The sequence below is a fragment of the Corylus avellana genome, chromosome 3 (assembly GCF_965113065.1).
Source record: "Corylus avellana chromosome 3, dhCorAvel1.hap1.2, whole genome shotgun sequence".
In the NCBI taxonomy this organism is placed as follows: Eukaryota; Viridiplantae; Streptophyta; class Magnoliopsida; order Fagales; family Betulaceae; genus Corylus; species Corylus avellana.
Window position 1 is genome coordinate 27749718 of NC_142492.1, and position 26020 is coordinate 27775737.

At 37.7% G+C, this 26020-nt stretch overlaps 2 protein-coding genes across 2 annotated transcripts; one reads left to right on the plus strand and one right to left on the minus strand.

The window, feature by feature from the left end:
• Window positions 1-2384: 2384 nt before the first annotated feature.
• CTF2A (FAD/NAD(P)-binding oxidoreductase family protein) lies at window positions 2385-8633 on the minus strand. The gene is made up of 6 exons (XM_059586823.2): window positions 8369-8633; window positions 5805-5951; window positions 5289-5354; window positions 4537-4699; window positions 3865-4093; window positions 2385-3062 (listed from the first exon to the last, which is right to left on the minus strand). The coding sequence occupies exons 1-6, from the start codon at window positions 8572-8574 to the stop codon at window positions 2557-2559; spliced, it is 1317 nt and encodes a 438-aa protein (XP_059442806.2). The 5' UTR covers window positions 8575-8633; the 3' UTR covers window positions 2385-2556.
• Window positions 8634-9474: 841 nt separating this feature from the next.
• On the plus strand, window positions 9475-24420 carry LOC132175024 (dynamin). Its single transcript, XM_059586822.2, has 7 exons — window positions 9475-9859; window positions 12491-12579; window positions 12688-12763; window positions 15119-15168; window positions 15263-15637; window positions 16468-16506; window positions 23804-24420. The coding sequence occupies exons 1-7, from the start codon at window positions 9667-9669 to the stop codon at window positions 23981-23983; spliced, it is 1002 nt and encodes a 333-aa protein (XP_059442805.2). The 5' UTR covers window positions 9475-9666; the 3' UTR covers window positions 23984-24420.
• The last annotated feature ends 1600 nt before the right edge of the window (window positions 24421-26020 follow it).

The window sequence follows — 26020 nt, forward strand, 5'->3', positions numbered from 1 at the left end:
GATTGGCATTTGACCCATCAGGCCCAAATGACTTTGACGCAGCTTGGTTGTTGTTGCGAGCCATCTCAATAAAGAAAGAGAAAACATAGAAAGCAAGCTACTTTAGAGCAAAGAAAAGTAGGGAAGATCTGAAGCACAACAGAGGAAGGTAGAGCAAAAACCAGTCGCCAGAGGGAGGAGAGCGAACAGACAGAGAGTATTACTCTCTTAAACTGCTCCGAAATTTAGTTTTGAAATTTGAATCAACAATGGCTCAAATACTTCCACATGGACTTGTAGAGGAAGTGACCGAGGTATGACGGTCCCAACTAAGGCTGATAGACATCCATTGCATTGAATGCGACCCTGCAGGCGAAGGTTGCTGAAACTCTAGGAGCTTAGATACCCAACATGGATTCTCATCATCCAACTGATAAACCTTGTCCAACATGGGAATTGGGATTGTTGATGTACCAATATCCACTTGATTGGGCTTTGGTTGAAGAGGCTCATTGAAGCCAAATATGTAGGCCCTCGAAAACGCCAACTATTTGGGGCCAATAGCTTGGCCTACTCCTGGACCAAGAAGCGAGGAAGGGCGCGTAGTAGAGGATCACCCCTTTTGCCACCTGGGTGTACTGACCCTATATTCCCTACAAGAAATCAGGTAACACCCATGATGAACCAAAAGGTATGTGGCACTGCCTGACACCGAATAACGAGCATAGGAAGCAGGAATGCAGTGCCACTATCCTGCCAAGGACGTACCCCCATTAAAGGACACTAACCGAACACCACACTATAACAGTGTCTTGACCAATGACTGAGTGACACGGGGCCTAGGTAATGCAAGGGGAGAATTCCTCCTCGTATGTAAGAAAGAGACGGCCATTTCAGGCATAAATCATCCATCTCTCAATACACTTGCTATTGGAGTATCCAATCTTTTCCTCAATGCCCTTCGTAGACTTAATCATCGGAGGCATCCTCTACCAGTATACCCAACAAGTCTCCATGCTAATTTTTGTTTCCTTTTGTAGGCCTTCTAGACCTAAAGTTAGATGTGCGATTTACTGCATCATCAAATATACTAATTAAAATTGATTTTATTGTTGGCAGAATTGAGGGCTTGAAGTTTGACAGCTATGTTGTGGTTTTGCTCATATACTTGGAGCTGACGGACTTTGATTCAACCAAACAAGTTTTACAACACCAGCCAACAACACTATTTGAGAAGCGTACTGAGCGAGGTCATTCATATTGTAAGTGAGTTATGTTTGGCATTTTATATGAACAAAAAGACAATAAATGTCGAATTATGTTATTATGAAAGCAGAGAGCATGATTTTCAATAAAGTTCCTTTAATTTTTGTGCGGTTTATGCAAACTTCAATGTGCATATTATGATTTATAAAGATGAAAGTCACCTAATCACCTTTTAGTATGTATGTTCCATTGTTTATTCTGGCTTACCTTGCTTGTTGAATAATTCCAGTGGGTCTGTGATGATGAGCCCATAGAAAGATGAAAGACACAAGTAAAAGGTTGATTGCCATTGAAACACAAGCCTTTTTCCCGTATGATGCTGCATCTTTTTCCATGGAATTTTCTTTATTGACTAAACGGTTGCTTGACGATTGACGAAAGATATGGTGGTTGATTCCATACATATGGTAGGCCATGCAGATCGCCTTTGATGAGAGAGGCGTTTATCCATTATTTTGGTCCCCCAACTGGTTCACGCAAGGTCTTTCACCTAGGAACCAAGGATTTGGTAAAAAAAATTACAACACGTGTTATAGGATTTTTTTTTAAAAAAAAAATTTAAATTTAAATTTTTTATTTTATTTTTTTACCGTTTAAAGAGACTAAGAGAGAATGATTAAATCTATTTTCTTAAAAACAAAAATTAAAATTAATTAAAAATTTTAACGTTAAAAAAAATAAAAATACCCAAAGGGTAGCCAAACCATCCCAATGGGGTGGATTGGCCACCCAAATGAAGATTGAGGGGTTGGTGGGGTGGCTCTCGGGGGGTGGTTGAATCCACCCCCATGTGGTGGATTGGCCACCTTTGGGTTTTTGTTTTTAAATAGTTTAGTTTAGTTAGAAAATGATCTTTTTAGTAGACCTTGGTAGTTTGATGTATCACTTTAACACACTTGTAAAACAACTGTTATTTCAAGTGGCTTTTTTATATTTATCCCTAAGATTATATATTGAATCACACATTTACCATATATGATATGTCTATAAGGTACCGGAGAGGATGCTGAAAAGGGAGAACAAAAAAAAAAAAAAAAAAGGTAGGAAAGGTGATTTATAACTTGTGCTTTGATTAAATGTTGAGAATATGATTGCATAGTAAATCATGCATAATACTATACAAGAGGGCCCTATGTATATAGTCAGTCTAACGATGTACGTACCAATAACCAATGTGGGACAAGGTACATATGGTGCAATATACAACATAACCTTCCAACAGCAAAAAGCCTCCTTACAAAGATTACATTGCAGCAATAGTTTTCAGGGTTTAAATGAAAAGAAGGTATGTAATTTGAAGCATTCTGGCTTCTATAGGGGCTCACATTCAAAATTAGTATGCTCCAACAAGGGTCCAAGCCTAACCAGCTTAGGGATGACAATATTGTTCCTAACAGAACACACAAGCTGGTTTTCCCACTGCAGAGCCGATCCCACAACATTTGCTCGTATGGTTAGTGGAAACACACGGGGCCATCTTTCGGCTTCATACGAACTAAGAGCAGTTTCTATAGAGGCCGGCTCAGAATTGATTGCATTGGCAAGCTTTCTTGCCAGAACTACTGCATCCTCTAATGCACAGCAAGCACCCTGCCCAAGATTGGGAGTCATTGGGTGCCATGCGTCTCCGACTACAACAACTCTGCCATTCGAAGCCGCAGGGGTGACGGCCGGCCACAACCAACGGTCGACAAGCGGTGTTCTACTGATTGTTTCATCAGGGGTACGATCTATGATGTTCAACAAGTCTGAAGGCCAGTTACTGACTAGCTCCTTAGCTTGCTTCTTCAACACAACTGCGTCGGTAATTTTTGGACCTGTAATACAATATGCCCCACCCCAATCATTAGAACAAAGAGTTATTCCATACAATAAGTTTGTCTTACGACATACCTGTTCGTAGGGGTGTACAAACTGGACGGTTATAACCACCCTGCAACCTCTAACGGCTTATAACCGCTAACTGCATAACCGCTTTGGTAGGCTGTTATAAAAAACTGCAAACCACTTAGGGTGGGGCGTTTAGCGGTTTTAGGAGTAAAAAAAACCGGTTAATAATTGCTAACCGCCTACCCTTATATATAATAATATAAATATGTATTATATATTAAAAATATAACATTAAAACGACGCCGTTTTGGTGTTCACCAAAACGGTGTCGTTTTAAATACGAGTTAAGGACAGAGTTTCATCATATTCCTTTTTTTTGGGAATAATTTGACCCAAAACTATTTACAATAAGCCCAAAAAATAGGCACAATGAAGGCTCAAAACACCTTAAAAAGCCCAAAAATCTATATAAAAAAAGCGGTTATAAAACCGCCGGTTATTGATTTGAATAACGGTTAACCGCCTAAGCGGAGTGGTTATTAAAATTCAATAACTCCTTAGACGGTTGCGGTTTTAGCCAATAACTGCTAATCGTAACCGCTTGTGCATCTCTACCTGTTCGAGCAATGGAGTCCAAACATACTCTCTACATGAGCTGCTCAACAACCCTATTGCACGATAACATAATCTTTCTTTTCAAATCAAAGTATGCTTTTGATTAAAACCTCAATCTTGACAATGAAGAAGTGTCTGTAGAACAGGCTAATGCAGAAGGAATAGAAAATAGACCTGGGGATGAGCGGTTGAAGCAGATGAACCAGTATACTTTTGTTGGAGAAACAGGAACATATCCAGCACGCAAGCCTCTACCATATATGTAATTCACTTTTGGTTCAAACGACTGCCCTTCAGGATAACTTGCAAGCCCACGGAAAGCACAATGACCAGAGTACCTCGGTTCAGAGAACCCCATCCACTTTGCTATCGGAGAGCGGATCCCGTCACAACCAATTACGATCTGTTGAAAAGACTTAGATGACACACATTTGAGTAATTATGCATTATAATTAGAAATATTAAGAAGCGGGTTCCTTTTTACAAAGAGCGCTTAGATTATAAATGATGTTGTACGAGTTTAGCTGAATTTATACGAGTTCTACCTATTTAATAAATGAGCATAAATTTGTGTTCAAGCTCGGTTCACTTGATTAAGGAATTGAACTAGAGTGCAATTTACATGAGCCGAAATTGAGCTCTTTATAAACAGTTCGGTTCATTTACAATTGTAGGTATTTTTGGTTGGGGGAGGGGGGGTGGATCGTCAGAGAATCCCACCACCCTCCGCGGAGGGGATTTCTCTGTTGCCACCCCTTCTTTATTTATTAATTTTTAGTGGATATACTGAGTAATTGATATGGTGTGAAATTATGAAGTGTAAAACTGAGATTATATTTAATTAACCTTTGCATATAATCGAGCCCCGTCTGCAAGTTCCAACAAAAATTCATCATTTTCACTACGCTCAATGTTGGCCAGCTTCGAAGAAAAATGAACTGTATCTAGCGGCAGTTGATTCGCAAGAGTCTCCAAAAGTATCCTCCTTTCCACAGCACGGACCTCTTGGCTGTGCCATAATTATATAATTAATTACTATTACCACTCGAAAGAATAAAGAAAATTTCCTACAAGACTAAGGGTTTGTTTGGAATTGCATTTGAGGAGCCTAAAAGTGTTTTTAACACTCAAAAAGCCTGTTTGAAGAAAAAAATACTCGTTTGGTAAAAAAATTAAAAGCGCTTTTAAGAGTCCAAAAAACTTAAAAATGACCAAAAAACACTTTTGGCAAAAGCTTCATTTTTAAGCTTTTGCTCAAAAGTTCTTTTGGACTTAAAAGTTCTATTTCTCAAACGCAATCTCAAATATGCTCTAAGCGTTTGAAATAACTGGTAATTTAAAATAGTATCAGAGCTAAAGGTCCTGGATCGAACCTTGACTCTATCAAATCAATCCCATTTAAATTAAATATTTCACGTGTTAGGCTTCACCTATTAGAAGGGAGTTTGAGTCTATATGTGAGAGAGAGTTAAATTTATCTACTCCTATTAGCTTAAGCTTTTAGAAAAAGTAGTGATCTAAAAAAATAAATTTAATAACTTAATCATTACTTTAACAAGAAGAAAGAAAATGCAGCCTAAAACATGAAAAATTCGTACCTTTCATCTTCATCTTTGAATCTGAACGAGCGCAGCTCCCTCCCATCTTCTGACTTTATAACCATCCTGCACAGCTGATACCATGAACAAGGTGAGAAAAATGTCATGAATTCTATTTCTTTTTACTCTTTCATCACATTTTAAAGTGCATCCCATAACTTTCTTTTCAGAAAAATAGCTATAGTTCTATGGCGATCCACATATAACTTTTATTCAAGTTTAATAATCTCTTGCGTGGAATTAAATGCTACATGAACTCCCTCTTTTATGCTCTCAAGAGATTATTCCATAATGTGACAGTTGTCACTTTTAGCTTTTTACTATAACGTTTTTTAATCCCATCTGCTTACTCTGTTTCTACAATTGCCAGAAACACCAAAGAGTAAGCACTTGAGAGTGTAAATGAAGGAATTCGTGTAGCATTTCTCATCAAATAATTTAACGTTTAAAACCATTTTAGTCATTGATCCATTGATCATGAGTGAATTGAAGAGGAAAATGAACATATATATATACCCTTGGATTTCAAGAAACTGTCTTCTGAGATCGTTTCCTACTCCTATTGTATCCAACACCCGCCACCCATTCTTGAAAAGGGTGAGTGAAGTTCCACCAGTCCGAAGGGAGACTGCTTGCTCAAGCACCTTTGATCCAATTCCGAGCCTGGTTTTACACAAGGATGGGAATTATAAAGCATGCAGTAGATTATTTCAAAAGTAAAGAGCAGAAAAATTTATGATAAAAAAAAAAAGAAAAAAGATTGCCTTAACATTATCTCAATATTCAAAGTACGTAAGAAAGTTAAGCATGCCTAGAAAAAAAAATAAAAAAAATAAAAAAAATTAAGGCTCCGTTTACTTCGACGTAAAATGATTTCTAGAAAATGATTTCCGTATTTTACGGTCTTTATTTCGATGTAAAATAGTGATCAACGGAAAATATTTTTCTTTTGACCGAAAATTCTGCTTTAATTTTCGAAAAATAGTTTGCGGTTTTGAAAACCGTAAACCATTTTTCGACTATGAGCATCTCGTTCTTAAATCGATGGACCTTGCCAAGACCCGCCCAGAACCTCGCTAGAACTTGACTGGGACTCGCCCGGAACCCGCTCGGGACCCACCCAGGACCTAACCAAGACCTGGCCAAGACTCGCTGGGACTTGCCCGGGACCCACTTAAGACCTGCCCGGAACTTGCCTGGGACCCGCTTGGGACCTAACCGGGACTTGCCCGGGACCCGCCTGGGACCTGACCGGGACCCTCCTGGACCCACCCGGGACCTGCCCAGGACCCACCCGAGACTTGACCGAGACCCGCTCGGGACTTGACCGGGACCCGCCCGAGACCTGCTCGAGACTTGACCGGGACCTGACCGAGACCCGCCCAAGACCTGATCGGGACTTGCCTGGGACCCCGGCGGGACTTGCTCGGGACTTGACCGGGACCTAACCAGGACTTGCCCGGGACCTTCCCAGGACTTGACAGGGACCCACCCGGGACCTGCCCGAGACTTGACCGGGACCTGACTGAGACCCGCCTTGGACTTGCCTGAGACCTCGATGGGACCCGCCCTGGACTTGCCTGAGACCTCTACAGGACCCGCACGGGACTTGCCTGGGACTCCCCTGGGACCTGCCTTGGACTTGTTCGAGACCCGCCCGGGACTTGCTCGATTGGGTCCCGTTAAGTCTCCGGTAGGTCCCGGCGAGGTCCCGAGCAAGTCCTGGGCGGGTCTTGGTCAAGTCCTGGGCGGGTTTCGGTCAAGTCCCATCGGGCTCCCAATCAAGTCCCAGCGGGGTCCCGGTCAAGTCCCGGCAAGTCCTAAGAAAGTCCCGGTCAGGTCCCGGTCAAGTCCCGGGTAGGTCCCGGCGAGGTCCCATACAAGTTCCGGTTAAGTTCTGGCGGGGTCCCGGGCAAGTCCCTGCAGGGTCTCGAACAAGTCCCGTGCAGGTCCCGGTGGGGACCTTATTGGAAAAAAAATATATAAAAAAAGATATTAAAAAAAAATTATTTTTCGTGTGCAAGGTAAACACCGTAAAATGTTTTCTACAGAAAATATTTTCAGGGAAAATAACTTTCTTGAAAATATTTTACAAAGGAAACCATTTTACGCCGAAGTAAACGGAGTCCAAAAGAAAAAAGAAAGTTTATTTCCTGGCTATCATTTCTAAGAGACGTCGTACATCTGTTTTCAAATCAACAATTGGATCTCATTTAACTCATACAAATTCAATGATTGATTTGAAGAAAAGAAAAAATGTATGGAGATGAACCAAAAATGTACCGAAACTATAGAAAAAGCATGTCACTTTGTTCCAAAATAAAACAATCACTTTTTGTTATATATCATCCAGCTAAATTGTTATATTTTTTCCTTAATTATCTCTAGAGCAAACCCCAGAGTTATTAAATAAGAGCATGCTTACATTAATTTCTTCAACTTATTTCATTTTGTACGAAATTTAGGACGTCACGGCTCCTCGAAATGGCCAACAATTTCATCTCTATTTACTAAAACCTTTCACAAAATAGAATAATTTTTATAGGGATTTGGCACAAATCAGTCTTTTGTGCCTTTCATTAGGAGGATGGCATATCAGCGTAGAACAACAAAAGTGAGTGTTGTGGAAACACTAAACTAAATCCATCCTATATCTACAAAATTCAAAGAACAAATCAAAAGATAAAGATAAATATTTGGTGTTTTCATTTTGTCCAATTAATTTTGAAAGAATAGTGCCACATCAATTAGTAAATTTATGAATAATGCTACAAGTCACTCTTTATGTCTATATTGTGTCACACCAAGAATTATATGACTTTTAAAATTACTAGTAGAATTATAATCGATTGTTATTTAATTTTGATTAAATGATAATTTTAAAAGTTACCTTATTCTTAAAGTAACACACAAATGAGTTTTAAAATTACTCTAAATTTAGCGCAGTTGGTGAAGCAGAGAAAAATTAAAAAAAACACCGAAAAAAACATATGGGACAAACAAAAAACAATATATATATATATATATATATATATATATATATATATATATACTAGAATTGAGATTCAATAAATTCCAACCGGTGAAGGGCGAGTGCAGTTGAAAGGCCGGCTATCCCCGCGCCGACGATGACAATATCCTCCTTTCGTGAAGAAGCCTGAGCTTTGATGTTTGCTACAGTGATGGGTTTAATTCGGGTTGAAGATTGAAACCAAGATTGGTTCTGTGAGAAAGGCGGTGACCGATGAGTGTTCAGGTACAGAAGATTGGAAGAGATCGCAGCCATTGATGTTCAGGGATGACAAGAGAGAATGATGAGAGGTTTATCAATTATCGGCAAAGGAAGAAAACTAGTGGTGGAACTGAAGTTGTACGACAGTTGAGTTGTTATTTTTTACCAGATTTTTTACCGGGAAAGTCTTCAAAAGCCTGTTGGGCCCTTGGCAGGATGTTCGTTAACCAGGCCTCGTTTAGGATGGGCCGGATCTTCGGGTCAAGTCAAGCAATTCCATTTCGTGGTCCTAATGCTATTCAATGAAGATGTAGCAGAAATTTTCATGGGCCTGGGCCCTAGGCCCTAAATCCTGACAAACCCAGCCCAAAAGCTATTCATAACGATAGTTCCATGGTCTGTCCCAAATTTGACATTTTGGTAGGAGCTTACTTCTTAGGTATAACTTCTCCTCAGCCTGGAAAAACCCAACAACGACCATAAGGTAGCAGGGACATAACTGTCATTTGGTAAATTATCATATAATTGTCATTCAATTGAGATTATGTTATAGTAAAAAAATAATAATAATGATGACTAATTTTTACTCTAATGTCTCTATTTAATGGGATTGGATTGCTGATTAACATTAAAAATTACATTTTTATTTCATAATAATGTTAACGTGACAGTTTTAATTAACTTTTGAATCGGTTAAAAAAAAAACAAAGATCGGTTGAGATTGTCACGTTAACCTCTGTAAAATAAAAAATTAATATTATTTAGTAAACCACTATATGACGGTCATATAATTAGGATGATGTGTGAGCTAAAATTAGATATTAATTATTATTTTTTAAATGCTGTTATCAAAATATATAACAGTTTAATAAATTGGATTACCCATAATAAAAATGTAGTTTTCTGGTGCTTTAGAGACGGTAAATTTGAATGCCCCCAACTGTCAACCTATATGTACCATGCTGTCTCCTCTGTGTGTCTATGTGATGGTTCAGTATGAATTTGCTTTGAAAGTTTTGTACACACCGTTTCAGAGCAAGAACGAGGGAGATTTGGGAGACCAAAAGTTGTAGGAAAGGATAGAGGGTGGCTCTTTTAGCTTTTAACAAGTAAAAAGTGAGAAAGAGAGAAGAAGCTTGTTAAAGAATGGAGACTACCAGTAGTACCGGCAATAGTATTACTAGTAGTAACATTAGCATTGTGACGGAACAGAGAAAGGGAAATCTGCTTCAGGGAATCCGAATTGAGAATCCGTTTGCTTTGAAAGTGGGTCAAGTATTCACTGGCTTTGGTATCGGCTGTGGTATTGGCATCGGCGTTGGCCGCCCAATAAATCTAGGTAACACCCTCCTCCCCCTCATACTTTCTCTGTGACAGTTTGTCTCTGAAAGCCTGAATTTTTGGGACGATGGACTTGAGAAAGCTCTTCAAACCCAAAGATGGTGAAACCCATTTAGAATTAGTGATTAAGAATCCATATTGTTTTGTTTTCTTTTTTTTTTTTTTTTTTTTTTTTTTTTTTTTTTATTGTTTCTGTTTTGGGTTTTGCCTCTGTTTGGTTGGTGGGAAAGTGTAGGAAATGGCAACGGATTATTTGTTTTATTTTTTTGCCATTTGGGTTTTGTAGGAATGTGAATATTTGCTTAAAATTTTATGGAGACCTTTTGAAAAATAAGTTGATATGGTTTTTGTTTGTTGAAACCTATTAATTTAATCTGAACTTGGTGTTTTGCTAATGCTGTGCATGTTTTTTGGGTGGTTTACTTGGAGCTACTCAAAATAATAGATTAAGACTCTTCAACATTGCCCATCATCATACAAGTGAATGCATTGTCGTGGTTAATGTTGTGTAAAATTTGTTTCTACGGAGGCATGTTTGTATGTCCCCATTCATATGTCCGCATTCAAAAGTCTATTGCCTTCTATCATCTGGTAAAGTTTTTATTATTATTTTTATAATTTTTTTAACAATTTATTGTTTCAATTAATGCCAAATACGTAGGTTCAATCACTAGAATTAATTCATCATAATTGTGTCATATCATGTAATTTTTGAAAGATAGCTCCCAAATCATGTTTGCTCTGAGCCAGCTGGGTGGCAACTCCTGTGCTGATCACTTATGAAAAATGAGTGCATGCTACCACTGACCCTGCGACTTGGTGCAAAATTGCCATGCCAGTTTTTGATCCCCAGGACAGTAATGTACCCCCCCTTCATGAGCTTACTAAGTGATTATTGTGGCATTGCCATCCTTTTTTGGTTTGATTACCCACTCAACTAGCTTGATATCCAGCTTGTGAACAAGACCCTTATTCACTGAATTAGTTGGTCATGAAGTAGCCAAGATTAGCTAACCATAAGCAACAAGGTTATATAGAGCTATCTGAGCAGTACTTAGGACCAAATATGAGCATATAATGCTAGGGCATTCCATTTAAGGGGCTTTCAAGGAAGGAGCCCAGAGTGTGCAGCCCCTGAGTACCGCCCTAATCCTATTCTAGTTCTCCTAGGGAATTCTCTCCGTGGTTTGGTATTCAATGTCAAGGTGGCAATTGACCATTGATTCAGGTTATCCCTAATGAAGTGGTATAACTTCTAAGGACGGCCTTACTAGAAACTCTTGGAATTTCATGTGGCAATTTGAGTGACTGCCTCCTTTAACAGGGTAACAGACAATAATTGTAATAGAGCTCATGGCGTTGAGATAGGACTTGGCCCCAGATTTTTTTTAGCTGTAGTTGTTAAGTTCTTTCAAAGTTTTGGCTTGTATTTGAGTATTTTTAGGCTCTGTCTTGGGCAATTTAGTTTTTCCCAAGGTTTGCTATAATTTGTAAGTGCTTCCTTTTGATTGGTTAATAAAAGTGCTTATTACCTAAAAAAATAAGTAAACAAAATTGTGATCATCATGTAGACCCAATTTTCATGTAAATCATTAGATTATGGAGTTTGAATGGCAAAGCACCCATTTCTTTACAACCCTTTTCTTGTTTTGACTTCTTATGGTACTCTTACTTGAATTAAACCTCTTCTCTTTGTTTGTTCATTCGTGAATGTTTTGTGTGCATGACCAGACCAACTATACTTGACTTTCCTTCACCATGCCCTCTATGGGACATTTCTTTCACTCTTGATAATGCATTTGAGTCTTATTTTATTTTTTCAAACCATTCATTACTCATTAAAAGCAAAAGCATAAAACGAACTAGAAAATGTGTTGCTAGTCATCTTTCTCCTTTGAAAGTACTTACAACTTCACAAATCCCAATCTAACTCAATGGGGCTGCACAAAATTGTCCCCAAAGTTATATTTTCCTCAAGCCTGAAACATAATGCAAATCATGGATGCAACTTAAGTTTTCCTTGCAGCTAACTTTGGTGTAGTCACGCAAGATTAGGTTCTAATATTGCTGATAACCACAATGGATATAAAAGAGTTTGATTAGTGAATGAATGCTTAGTAGAAACATCCCGTGGATGCTACTCTGCCCCACCACCTCCCCAAAAGAGAAGAAGAAAAAAAAAAAAAAAAACTTTCCCCGGACTCAAAACACACAAATATAAAAGTTACAGTTCTTTCAATGATTTAAAACCATATTTGTTTGCTCATTAATCTTTCTATTTTATTATCCCACAAAATGCTATAGCTTGGCTTTTAAACTTTCTATTCTATGCAAAGTTCTGTTTGTATATTTTGTGATGATTGCCTATCAGAGGAGTGCCTTTAGATATCATTGTTTTAGATTTCCATCAAATACTGAATTCATCCTTTCTATAGTTACAAGTAAAGCAAGGATGAAAGTAAGATTGTTTGGTTGATGAATTTCTTGATTTGATCAGATGAGATTAATGGGACATTTGTTGTCGTGTCCTAATGATAAGTGATACTATTGAGTAGGGGCTTGGTTCTTTGTTTATGTTATCAGCGAATGTTATTTTACCAGCAAAATTTTGTTTCGAACTATTTACCAGGTGCAGTACCAATGCTAAATCAAGTCACAAGTGCCACCAGAGGAGCAACTGATGCTTTTTCTGGTGTTAGCAGGCATGTGAATGACTCTGTAAGTCAAATGTTGTTTTTTATTTGTTTTCTACTAATTTCTTAATGTGTTTATTTAGCAACTCACACTCTTAATTAAAAAATTTTCCTGTCATCTATCCTTCTTTAGTTGAGGAAGTTGGGAGCTAAGAGTATTGAAGCAGGCGTAGGATGTGGTGTTGGCTTCGGCCATGGTTTCGGAGTTGGTATGTCACACTATACTCTCAAGGAAAGAAATCAGTGCTATTATTATTCTGATTTATATATGAGTATCACTAAAATTGTAAAGCTTAAGGGCCATAGTCCAGGATGTTTGCATTGAGCAATCATTCATTGGTCAAACTCTTTTCTTTAAGGGAAGGGAAATGATACTAGGTGAAAATATGGCTTTATAGCAGTTTATACAAATTATGGCATTCTATAGTAGTAAAACTAGTTCAAGAATCAACACTTCTTTCGAATATGAATTCTTAATCAAATTTAATGTACATATCTATATTACTAAATATGACTAACCTTGTGCCATATCAAATAGGAGTATTGATAGAATAAATATGAAATGCTAAACATATGTCATGAAGTTATTGTTATCTAGTATTGATGAAATGAAATTTCAGAATAATTTTTTGATATTTTTGTATCTGCTCCTCTTAGAGCATTCACATTGGTTTATGTATATTTTTATGCAAAATGGCTAATCAAAACCCACTGTATCTAGTTTAGCTAATGAGTTTTAAAAGACACTATACATCCAATTATCTATTTTTCTATTTATATTTTATTTTTTTATTTTTTATAAGGATTGTATTTTTCCTAAAGATCCTATTTTTCAAGTTTTTGGAAAAAAGAGATGTGGAGAGAGAAATAGTAGGAGAAAATTTTGGGAAATGAGAGATGTGGAAGAGAAATAGTAGGAGAAAATTTTGGGAAAAGAGAGATGTGGAGAGAGAAATAGTATATTAATGAGATGGGTGTGTGAATAGTGGCCACTACATGTAGCGGTGCCTGTTCACAAATGCAAAAAAAATTTATTTTGCATTTGAGATACATAATCCAATGTAGAGGGTTTTTTAATGTTTTGCTTATCTATTTTAGATAAAAGTAAGAAATGGCTAAGCCATTGTAAGTGCTCTTACATGGTAGAATTCATGTGGGACCCATCATGTGAGAGCGGTAGGTCCGGTCTAAAAGTGCTGAAATAGAGCTGCCCTTGGTATTATTACCAATTTAGTTATTTGTTCCTTTTCTTAATGAGCCTATCATTACTTGTTAGTCGTTTTAAGCATGGAGTTGATTGCTATATCAATACTTCTATTGCAAATGGTTGTATAGATTTTGAATGGCATGGACTGATGCAGCCAGTAATACGCTTTCAGAAAACAAGATCAAAGATGAAATTATTTTAAAAAGTGGTGCCTTTGGAGGGAAAGAAATAATCAAAATTTTGAGGACCGAGAGAGGACGTTAGAGTAGCTCAAGTCCTTTTTTTATTCTCTTTGTACTTTGACAATTGCGTTTTTAGCTCCTTTGGTGTTTAGTTTTAATGATTTTTTTGCTCTTTTTCTTCTTCTAGATAAGTGTTTCTCTTATATATTTCCTGTGTATCTGTGCTCTGCTTTGCGCTTTTAATGATATTTCAATTACTTATCAAAATTATTTTTTTCTAAAGAGACATTGTAAGTAGCCTATATAAATTAAAGGCATCCATACAGTTTAAGATTTAGAGTAAGAACAGTAAAAATTCAGCACTAAAGCTTTAAGGGTGTGATTGCCTTCTTCTTCCTTTGTGTGATTACTTAGGAAACCTAGGTGTGATTGTATATATAGGCTTTATCTTTTCCTTTTCTCCTTCAATTAACTGTTTTCATACCAAACATCCATAATATTCCTTCACGATTCAATATTCTTTATAACCTAGCCATCTCGAAGTCCTTAAAGAATCACATAAAATCCAAGAAACCTTCACAAGCTTATGGAGAAACCTGAACTACTGTTAAATTTTTAAGATCCTGCATCATCTTTGGTATCATAGCCCAATACTCTTTCTGTCCTATGCCCTGGACACTTTCAAAGGGTTCAACTCATCAAAAATGAAAAAAATGAAAGAGAAAGGGCACTTTGAAGATGGGCCAAGTCCGTTTGAAACATTGTGCCTTTGACGCTGTCAACACATGCAAGTCATTCCCTAGACTAGTCAATACAAGATGTATTTCAGGTGTTTCCAATTTGTAAGGTGTTGACGATAAAAGGGTGCCCTCTTGACATAGCTAAGCCTATTTAATGCTTCATTTGACTACTTCTACTTTTTCTGAATTTCTAGATTTATGCTCTTCTTTCTCTACGGAATAGAGGTCTCTTGTATACTCCCTGTGTACATGGGTTGTGCCCTTCTGCGCGTTGCTTGAATATACATTATTTATAAAAAAAAAAAATGTTTCATTTGACATTAATGCCTGTTCACCCGCATACAATAAGAGAATTTTATACATATATGCTGCCTTATTTGTACATTGTAACTATCAATTGTGTATGATATCTGAGACATTGATTTTACATGGCAGGACTTGCTGTAAAACCTGGGGTGTTGCATCAAATTCAATCTTGTCTTGTAGTATGTATTTTTCTCTCTCCCTAGTTACCATGGATGTATCACCTGTCATCATTTGCTGTTCATGTGTCTGAAATTTAAATTCTTAATTTGCTAGCAAGCAATGACAAAGATGATGTTGAAGTTTGGAATTGCTCCCACTTTACCCATTGGACAAGGTGCCCTTCCAGCATCTTCGCAAAGTGGTATGAGCATGATGAATCAAACGTCTTTGCAAAGTGGTATGAGCATGCTGAATCAATCCTTAAACCAAAACCCAATGGGAAGTATCATACAGTTGGGAACCAAATTGTCTGAAGACACATCTCAAGGCCTACCCGGATATGGAAATATTGGTTCAGGTTCAACTTATGAGAATTTTGCATCAAAAGGTACTGCAATTGACTCACCTTTTGGCAGTCGAACAGAAAAGGTTCTTAACAGTTTTCTGCAGAATCCAGTTTTGAAAGGCGAGGACACCGAGAATGACTTGGTAAGTAACTGATGATCTGCTTGTTACTGTTTTGAATTTTGATGAACTAGTGAAGAACCTGTTTTGAGTTTTGTTTTATTGGATTTGAAATATATCTCTAACTAGTATGATATTAGTTCCTGGAATCCACCTAATGACCAATACATTAAAAATTGCTTTAAGAGTTCTAAGAGTTGTTAACTGCATACGTGCATTTCATGGACTATTCGGAAGAAGATTACCATCCATAAGATCCTTCTGCAATTTCTTGCTTTGGTTACTCCTTAAAAGTATCAGTACCATGTAAAATTATGTAACAATGTCATCAATACAATATAATTTAATTCAAGTTCTCTCTCTCACTCTCTCTCTATATATATATATATGTGTGTGTGTGTGTGTGTGTGTGAGAGAGAGAGAGAGAGAGAGAGAGAGAGAGTTTACTTATAAAAAAAGAAGAGTTCCACCTGGTGCAACTCTATGACAATGTTACACCACACAATAATCAGATGTTGGATCAATATGTTGCCACACCTACCGTTGGATTACTTGATATCCACATGTTCATTATGCCTGCCTAGATGATCAGAGATTAAAAACCATCTGATCTACAAAAAGTTCAAAAGTATATTTTTTAAAATATTTTGAAAACCTATTGAAACTATGAGTTTTTAGATTGGATATCAAGTTATATTTGATTGATGTGTGGAAACATTTAATTCAATGGTGGACTTGGTAAAACATTAATCCAAATAAAAGTTCTTGAATGGTGTGATCTTACAAAGAGTTACGCCAAGTCCATTAGGTGTTATCTAGTATGAAATTCTAATTTGTGGATTTTACCTTTGTAGGCTGGACGTTTGCGGTCAGAAAACAACATGCTTCAAATGGTAATTTTAAAATGACTGGTGATTTTCAGCTCATTACAAGTCATGTTATTATTACATAGGAAAATGCTTACACCACCCAATGAGAAAACTCCATGGTAGCTGTTTACAAGACATTACAATGCTGTTAGATAACACTGCAACAATAGATGTTGCTGTGGAACATCAAATAAAATCTAACGAGACAAAAAGAGGGGAAGACTCCTGAAAAGGAAATTGTCAAAGTAATCTGCCTTCTCAAATTTTCATTATCGGTGATACAAGCCTAACTTAAATATAATGCTCATTGACATTCTAGACAGGCATTAACTACTTCCGTAAGTTTATAGATATGCAAATAAGAGTCTACTAAGACTTGTTGACCACACCAACTATGTTTTAGGTTCCTAAAACATGGAAATCAAGGACTGATTACTCAACCAAACATAAAAACCCTACTACACATTTCATGGACTTATTTTTCTAGGGAAGTTTGATCGGTTGGCTGCATTTGTCTCCCCTGGTTGCAAAAGCTCAACATCATGTTCATTGTCTTGTTTTCTGTTGCTTGAACTTTGGCTATGGGCTAGTCTACTATTTCCATTTCAATTTCTTGCTTCTTTTTGCCGATGGAAAGGGGCAGTGGACTAGGCTTTACCGATTGTTGTTGAGGGGCTTAATTCTGTTGGGCTGGAGGGTCTTGAGGACCATTTTGTGTTTAAATAACTTCGACATAGACCAGTTTCAAAGGAGAAAGTTGTGGTTAAAAAGTATAAAGACCAACCTATGAAGTGTGCAGTCCATCTCATGCCCAATTTTAGGTGGGCTCTAAACAAAAGGGCTAGGGAGGCCTCTAGTTTGCGTAAAGACCTGGGAGTAACGGGTTTTGAGAACTTGGTGATAGGTTGGTGATTCGCCCAACCTTGTGGCCCTCTGGTGGACTCGTTGACGGTCATTGTTTCCAAGATGGATGTTGAGTGTGTTGTGCATAATCCTTCGGGGGGCTAAAGTCAATGTGTCTATGCCAGCCGGTATCCTTCCAGCCACGGTGGAACCTTGGGTGCTCCGGTTGAAAAACATTGTCCTCCTCCCCTTTCAGATTTCACTGGTGATGTGGCTGAGCTGGTTTCCCTTCTTCCTGGGCTCTTCGTTGTGAAGTCTAGAGGCATTGATTGTAGGCTTGGAGGTATGCCTCGTCTGGTTAGGCAAGTAGACGTCCTCGAAGGCTGTGTGACCAATTATGTTTGCTTGAATAAAGTGGATTTGAGGGCTAGTCCTTCTGAGGAGGTTCTTCCCTCTAAGCTGAGCTCTTTGCCATCAAACCCAGAGTGGGTTTTTGTTTCTAAAATGGGGGTAAGCAGGTCGCATTGCTAGAGTCTTTTATCTCCTCTTCTCCTTCCAAAGAGGTGTTGCAAGGGGGCAATGCGAGTGTAGAGAAGGGTGAGGTTTTGAGTTTGCTGATTTGGTTGGGGTGTTGTGAGGGTTGTGGGTAGGAGCGATGCACTTGTTTGGATGTGGGTTGATATTATGTTCAACAGTTTCTAATAAGAAAAAAAGCAGGGACTTTGCCTTAAGCCTGGGTTTTGCAGACAGTGAAGGAAATCTGTCATTTTTGGGGCTTCCGTGCCAGGGTTTTGAAGAGGAGTTGCTTGCCTTGTCTTCGGCCATTGAAGTGAGCCACTTTGAGCAGGTGTCAGCCTCTTGCTCTAGGTGTGAAAAAAAAGGTAATAGAGAATTAAGAAGGTTATTTTGTTCCATAAATTATGTCGTGAACATTGGTAACACTAGCTCCTGTAGAGTCAAGTGGAGGGCTTTTAGTGTTTTTTATGAAGCCCAAGTTGTTATCTTGGAATGTGAGAGGATTGAGCTCAGATCTCCATTCTCTTTGATTGTGGTGGTATTTAGGAAGGCAAAAAATCCTTTAAGTTTGAGAATATGTGTTTAAAGGCTGAAGGCTTTGTAGAGAGGGTATCACAGTGGGGGTCTTCTTATTACTTTCAAGACTCCTAGTTTCATTTTGGCTCATAAACCTAAGGCTTTGAAAGCTGATTTAAAAATCTAGAATGAGCAGGTGTTTGGCAACATGAAGTCCCATAAAAAAGCTCTTTTGGAGGAGTTGTGTGTTCTTGATGGGTTGGAGGAAGAGAGAGCTTTAGTTGCTAAAGAGAAGTTGAGGAAAACCATGGCTATTAGTGAATTGGAAAAAGTTATCTTGTTGGAGGAGATTAGTTGGAGGCAAAAGCCAAAGGCTCTTTGGCTAAAAGAGGGTGATAAATGCACAAAGTTTTTCCATTGGGTGGCCAACTCAACTAGAAGAAACAACTCATTGAATCGATGTCAGTAAATGGCTCAGTTTCTTCTAATCAATTTGCTATCAAGGAATACATTGTGCAATTCTATGATAATTTGTTTTTAGAAACGTTCATCTGGCGGCTTAAGCTGGATGACCTTGCTTTTGACTTCATAGATGCGGAGGAAGGTTCTGGGTTAGATAGTTCGTTTAAGGATAGTGAGGTACTTGAGGTGGTGACAAGTATGAACTGTGATAAGGCACGGGCCTCATGGTTTTTTCTATGGCTTTTTTCCAAGCTTTCTGGGATGTGATCAAGGCTGATGATTTTCATGCTAGTAGTAAGTTTGAAAAAAGCCTTAATGCCACCTTTATTGCTTTCATTTTGAAGAAATCCAGACTATTGGTCTTAAGGACTTTCGGCCTAGTTGTCTTGTGAGTGGAGTTTATATGATTATTGCCAAATTCCTTGCCAATAGGTTGAGAAGGGTTGTGGATAAGATTATTTTGGGGCTCCGGGGCTATTGGTCATAAGGACTTTTGGCCTAGTTGTCTTGTGAGTGGAGTTTATAAGATTATTGCCGAAGTCCTTGCCAATAGGTTGAGAAGGATTGTGGAGAAGATTATTTCGAAGCCCCAACTGCTTTTGTTAAGGGTAGAAAAATCCTTGATTCTGTTCTCACAGCAAATGAATGTATGGATAGTAGGATCTGATCTGGTGAGCTAGGGGTGCTTTGCAAACTAGATATTGAGAAGACCTATGACCATGTTAATTGGGATTTCTTACTTGTTGAGGAGGTGTAGTTTCGGGGAGAAATGAGATTCTTGGATAGCACAATTATATTTTTAGTGTGTTCTTCTGTTTTGGTGAATGACAATCCATTTGGTTTCTTTAGTAACTCCTGCGGTTTGAGACAAGGAGATTCTTTGTCACCTTTTATGTTTGTTGTTGTTATGGAGGCCTTAAGTAGAATGTTTTCTCCAATCGTTAATGAGGGTTTTCTCTCATGTTTTTTTTGTGGGGTTTAGGCACTCTAGTGGGTTAACATTTCACACCTATTGTTTGTGGATGATACTTTGGTTTTTTATGGGGCCAATCTTGACCACCTTCATTATCTGCGTGCTTTATTTTTATGTTTTTTTATGCTTTGAAGATGTCTATTATTTGGTTTTTTATGCTTTGAAGATTAGTATGGCTAAGTTAGAATTGGTTACTAAGGGTGATGCTGATAATGTGGTTGGGTTGGCTAGCATTATGGGCTGCGGGGTTTCTTCTTGCCTTTGAAGTATCTCGGTCTTTCGTTGGGGGCATCTTATAAGACCAAGTCTATTTGGGACGATGTTATTGAAAAGATAAAGCATTAGTTGGTTAGTTGCAGAAGGTTGTACTTGTTTAAGGGTGGTAGAGTTGCCCTAATAAAGAGCACCCTTTCTAATTTGCCTACATATTTCATGTTCCTCTTCCTTCTCCTCACTGGTGTTGCAAACTGCATAGAAAAGCTTCATCGAGATTTCTTATGGGGTGGGCTAGGCGAAGAGTTAAAATTTCACCTAGTAAGCTAATAGAGGTGTGTTATTTGATTTCTCAGGGAAGACTGGGAATTCGAAACTTGGTGATGTTCAGTTGTTCTCTCTTTGGCAAATGGCTATGATGCTATGTGCATGAGAGAGGCTTGGTGGAGAGTTGTGGTGGATTCTAAATTTGGCAATTTGTGGGGTGGGTGATGTTCTAATGATCCTCTTAGGTCGTATGGGGTGGGGTGGGGTTAAGGAAGAATACCATGAGGGGTTGGTGGATGTTTTCTAGTCATATTGAATTTGAGGTGAGAGATTACTGTAAGATTAGATTCTAGCATGATATGTGGTGTGGGGATAAGGCCCTTAAAGAAGTCTTACCAGATTTATACAGTATTGCTTGCACAAAAGATGCTTCCTTAGCGGTTCACTTGGAGCTTTCTGTGGCTCCAATAAGTGGAAGTAAGCTTTGCTAGATTGGCTCATGATTGTGAGGTGGATGCCTTTGCTTCATTCATCAACATGTTGTACTCATTTAGAGTGAAACGAGGAGGTGAAGACAAAGCGTTAGTGGGCCTCTTTCAAATGAGGGTTGTTCGATGTTAGATCCTTCTACAGTGTCCTTGTTCATAATTCTTATAGTTTGTATGAACGGTTTAGACACAAAAGGTGGACGCTATTATATTATTTAACTTAATACAAACGTCCTATTATATAGGATTTGGAAATACCATAAAGACTAAACTACCCCTAAAACCCTAATGACTCAAACCCTAACTCTCCTAACACTCCCCCTCAAGCTGGAGCATATACATCATATGAATCCTGCTTGGAAGATACACACAAACGAAAAACAACTAGAAAAAGGTACTCTAACACTCCTCCTCAAGCTGGAACAACTTGGAGTACACAATTCAAACAACATAATTAAATAAAACTTCAACACCGGTCAAAAACTCGTGGGAAACTTGAACAACCAAGATTTGATCGGATCTCACCGCAAAACACCAAGGCCGGTTGGATACATCGATCACTAACAACATTGGATCGGTTCTCGCCGGAGAATCCAAGGCCGGTCGGATACAACGATCTTTGGGATCGGTTCTCGCCGTAAAACTCCATGGCCAATCGGATACATCGATCACAACATTGGATCGGTTCTTGCTAGAGAATCCAAGGCCGGTTGGATACATAGATCACCAACAACCAACAACAAACACATGATTAACCAACAAGTTTGGTCGGAGCATCGGCGGAAAATGCTGAAACTCGCTGGAGATAGACAGAACATGCCGGCAGTACCTAAAACAGTGAAAAACATAAGGGAAACAGTAACTGTAGGCTCGCCGGAGTAGCGTCGGAGCTCATCGGAACTTGTCGGAGAATACAAAACATTACGGCCACTTCAAAAACAGCAACTACAGCATCAAACGATTACCACAGATCAATGTTTCAACAACAAAAAGATCAAACGGCCGGAATTTTTTTTATTTTCCCAATGGCCGCAGCAACTTCGCCAGCCACCACAGACAACACCAACAATCACACCCAGCAACAAGAACTCGCATCCCAGCAGCAACAACACTGCTGGTTTTTTTTTTTTCACCGGAGGTGTTCCCGTCACCATAAAACAAAACAAAACAGCTCTACAAAGGCACTGCTCGTGTGGGCTTACGAGCAAGTGCTGCCACCAACAAGAGAAAAACAAAAACTAGCCCAAAATCGAAACAAGCTCTGATACCATGTTAAAGTTTGTATGAACGGTATAAACATAAAAGGTGGAGGCTATTATATTATTCAACTTAATACAAGCATCCAATTATATAGGATTAGGGAAACTACCCCTAAAACCCTAATGACTCAAACCCTAACTCTTCTAACAGTAATGATAGCATTTCTTTCCCTTGGAAGAGTATATGGCCGACTAAGGTTCCTTTGAGTGCGGCTTTTTTGGCTTGGTCGGTGGCCTTAGGGAAGATCCTTACCATGGACAACCTTAGGAAACGATATGTCATTGTGGTCAATAGGTGTTATATGTGCAAGAAGAATGAGGAGTCCTTCGACCATCTTCTTATTCATTGTGAGGTTGCTTGTGTCTTATGAAATGTTATTTTCAATCGTTTTGGGTTGTCTTAGATTATGCCTAGATGAGTAGTTGACTTGTTTACTTGTTGGAGGGAGACTGTTGGTAGGACTTAGAGTGCTTCTGTGTAGAAGATGGTGCCTTCTTGCCTTTTGTAGTGTATTTGAGGGAAAACAAATAATAAAAGTTTTGAGAACCGCGAGAGGACATTGTTGGATCTTAAGTCTTTTTTCTTTAATGCTATTTTCTTTGGATAGTCACGATTGTATTTTGGTGCTTAGTTTTCATATATATATATATATATATATATATATATATATATATATATTTTCCTCCTTCTAGCTAGGTGATTTTCTTGTATACTTCCTAAATATTTGAATTGTGCTTTATGCTTTTAATGATATTATTACTTGTAAGAAAAAATTCTGTGGCCGAAAATGGAAAGAAACATGAACGGATTTTTTTCCCCACCAAAACTTGGAGTTGATTTACTGCTTTAATTTACAAGAACATTAATCTTTCACCTTGCTTGAGCATCATTATGTGACATTGATTTCAGACACTATGTTTATGAAAGAAAAAAAAATCTTTATCCTTTGCCCATACATTCAGAATTATTTCACGAAAAAGGATCATCATGATTTCAAGGAAAATCTATTTGAAATCTCGCCGCAATCTTTCATAGATTCTCACCTCTCTAATGCAATAGATAATTTCCAACTCTTGTGGACTTGAGTTTTGATAGTAATATAGATAATGCCTAAATTTATATTCATGTATAATTACATCCATACATATATGCATATAATATGTATGTATTATATTACATATGTACCATAAAATATAGTCTTATATATTAGAGATTGTATTGTCTAAATTTGTAAGTAAGGTAATAAGATATAATATAAATAGTTCATTTGATGATAAAAGAAGATTATATATAATTTGATACCAATATAAGATTGATGAATTTGATTTTTTCAACTTCATAAATAAGAGTTAGTTTATCTAATTATCTCGAAGGATATAATCTTGACTTAATTAACTAGTAATTAGGTTGAATCTACAAGAATAATAAAATTTCAATGATGGTATTTGCTTTATGTGAGGAAATAATAAGTGAATGAAGCAGCCTGTAAATAAGTTGGAGATTGTATGGAAAAATAAATGAATCAAGTTTGAACATGTAATCTAATTTGGTGTTGACCTGAAGCACTTGAAACAAAATTGAACAAACCAATTTAAAAATTCTATTACTTAATTTGATATGACTTGTCTCAGCCCTGGAGAGAAATTAAATGGTAATGGGTTTAGTCATCACCAGAAAATTTGCACTCTTTTTTTTTTCTCCTGAAAGTTTCTAAGTTTATCATCCATGTAGCTTGAAGAATTTATTTAAATGGTTCAATTAAGTAGATTTTCCATGCATTCAGGTACTGAAACACCAGCAAGTCATTGAGGAGCTTATGGAGGAAAATGAAAAGGTTCGCCAAGTACTAGTGGAAGCTTTGAAAATACCACCCAGCAAGCTTCAAGCAACTTATTCAAGTAGAAACAAGTCTCTGTGTACTGATTGTTTCGAGTGCCGAAGAAAACAAAGGAAAAGTAAATGAAAGGGGAAAATATACTTAAGCTCCCTGAGCTGCTACCCGTTTTTAACATGATAATTAGCATAGACACCATGTAAGTGCTTTTACCACATAGAGTTCAACTTGACACTCTTTTGCCTGGGGGTGTAGTGTAGACTTTGATTTAGCCTGGCTGCCCAACTGTGCAGAATCATTCTCGGGGAAACACAAAAGTAGAAATCTAGATTACTTTACGAACAAATGTATTTGACAGATTTAAGCATTATATACAGAACAGTTGAAGAACTACTGATCACAGAGGCTTCTTTTTTTTTTTCCTACTCCTTTTCTGCTCAGATCATGAGGTAATTAGAGCTCTTGTTTTGAGTTTCGGTTTTGTTATTTGTTGATACTTCTTTGAAGACTGGAAAGCAGTGTATTTTCTTTGTTGATTGAGTGCAACTTCTGTTTTTCTTGATGCATGTATCCCCTGCAGATCAATATATTTATGTTGCTATTTGTTGGAAATTAAATTGACCCAATAGAGAGATTCTATGTTTGTTTTTAAGAGTAAACTGCTCTCCCTACATTCATCATCTCTAGGGTAACCATAATTGGCACTTCAAATTTGAAGTGTGAAGTAGCCTCCCAAGTGACAGAGAATAACTGTTTGTTTGAGTGATTGTGCACTGAACATGTAACAGATCCCTTGTGTGTTTGTTTTACCCTTGTGAATGTGTCTATATGATTTTTAATGCATTGGAATGAGATTATATGCCATTTTTTTTTTTTTAAAGCCACAAGGCTGGACACAAAATCTCATTACAACATTTACAATGAACTCTTTATATTTAGTTTTTCTTAAAAAAATCAATAAAATTCATAAAAGGACCTATTTAACAAGCTCTGTTTACTTTAATTTTAATTATTGTCAAACACACTCCTACGTACCAAGAGTCAAAAAAGTGAAAGTTATAATGCTTTTAAGATTATTTTTTACTTTCCCATCACCTAAAAAGAGTCTTACTTTCCCAAAAAGTGAAAGACCCATTTAAGCCTTTCTTTTTTTAAAAAAGGAAAATCATTCTTATCTCATTAATAGAAGAATCAAGAGCATTAAAACTCTTATAATCACAGAACATAACGTTCTGAAAGATCTTAACCAAAGCTAAAAGATCAAAGTCGTAACTAAAAGATTACATATCAAAGACACCAAACATCCGCTAACCTATAACTAATCTTTAGTTGGAAAAACAGATCTGCGCTAAGCAGACACAAACTAATGCATAGGTAGCTCTTATTCCTCGACCCTGGGATCAAAAGGACCCCATGCCGACACACATCCTCCTGAACCCGAAAGCCAGGATATTGTTTACATCCACAACCCCAGGGGTCTGGACCAAAATAACAAGCGAGGAGATCAAGAAAAAGGACATGGCCTTATTACAAGCAGTAAGAAAAAAAAGAAAAATACACGAAAAATCAAAGCAATACAACTAAAAATTTAAAAAAAATGAGCACACTAGGCGAATGATAGCAGCCGGAAGAAAAACCGATCGCGTGCTTGCCGGAAACCGATGCGTAGATGGCGTTGGAAGCACATCGCGGTGGGGACGCGTGAAAAGACCCAGCAGAAGACAATAAACGGCAAAGCTAGTGCGGAGGAGATTGGCGGCGCACTCAAAGAAATTGGGGGGAAGTTTGAGTCAATCCCCCATGAGCGGCACCCACAAAGTGTGCCCAAACAAACACCTAGTAAGAAAAAATAAACAAGCAAACCAAGAACAACAACAGGGAAAAGAAAACGAAATCCAAAAACAAACACAAAAAAAAAAAAAAAAACACAGATCGGGAAAGAGAGGGGGGGAAGGAAAATGGGGAAGGGAGGGGGGAACAGATCAAGGAGAGAGAAGGGGAAAGAGAGGAGGGGGGGAGGGGGAGAAACCCCTCCCCCTCAGCTGTCCATTTAAGCTTATTATATACTGGTTTAAATTATTATTTAATTGAAGTAGAGACATGAATAAAGAATTTGATGTTTGGTTCCTTTTAAAAATAACTCTTCAAATTTAATAAAGTGATTTT

Bases quoted from the DNA above. Each gene is read 5' to 3' on its own strand.
- CTF2A (XM_059586823.2), bottom strand. From the start codon at position 8,574: ATGGCTGCGATCTCTTCCAATCTTCTGTACCTGAACACTCATCGGTCA. The intron at 5,355-5,804 runs GTATATATATAT...TCAGCTGTGCAG, and splicing joins CAGTTTCTTGAAATCCAAGG to GATGGTTATAAAGTCAGAAG. The intron at 4,700-5,288 runs GTACGAATTTTT...ATTATGGCACAG, and splicing joins TTCAAAGATGAAGATGAAAG to CCAAGAGGTCCGTGCTGTGG.
- LOC132175024 (XM_059586822.2), top strand. From the start codon at position 9,667: ATGGAGACTACCAGTAGTACCGGCAATAGTATTACTAGTAGTAACATT. The intron at 15,638-16,467 runs GTAAGTAACTGA...TTACCTTTGTAG, and splicing joins AGGACACCGAGAATGACTTG to GCTGGACGTTTGCGGTCAGA. The intron at 16,507-23,803 runs GTAATTTTAAAA...CCATGCATTCAG, and splicing joins AAAACAACATGCTTCAAATG to GTACTGAAACACCAGCAAGT.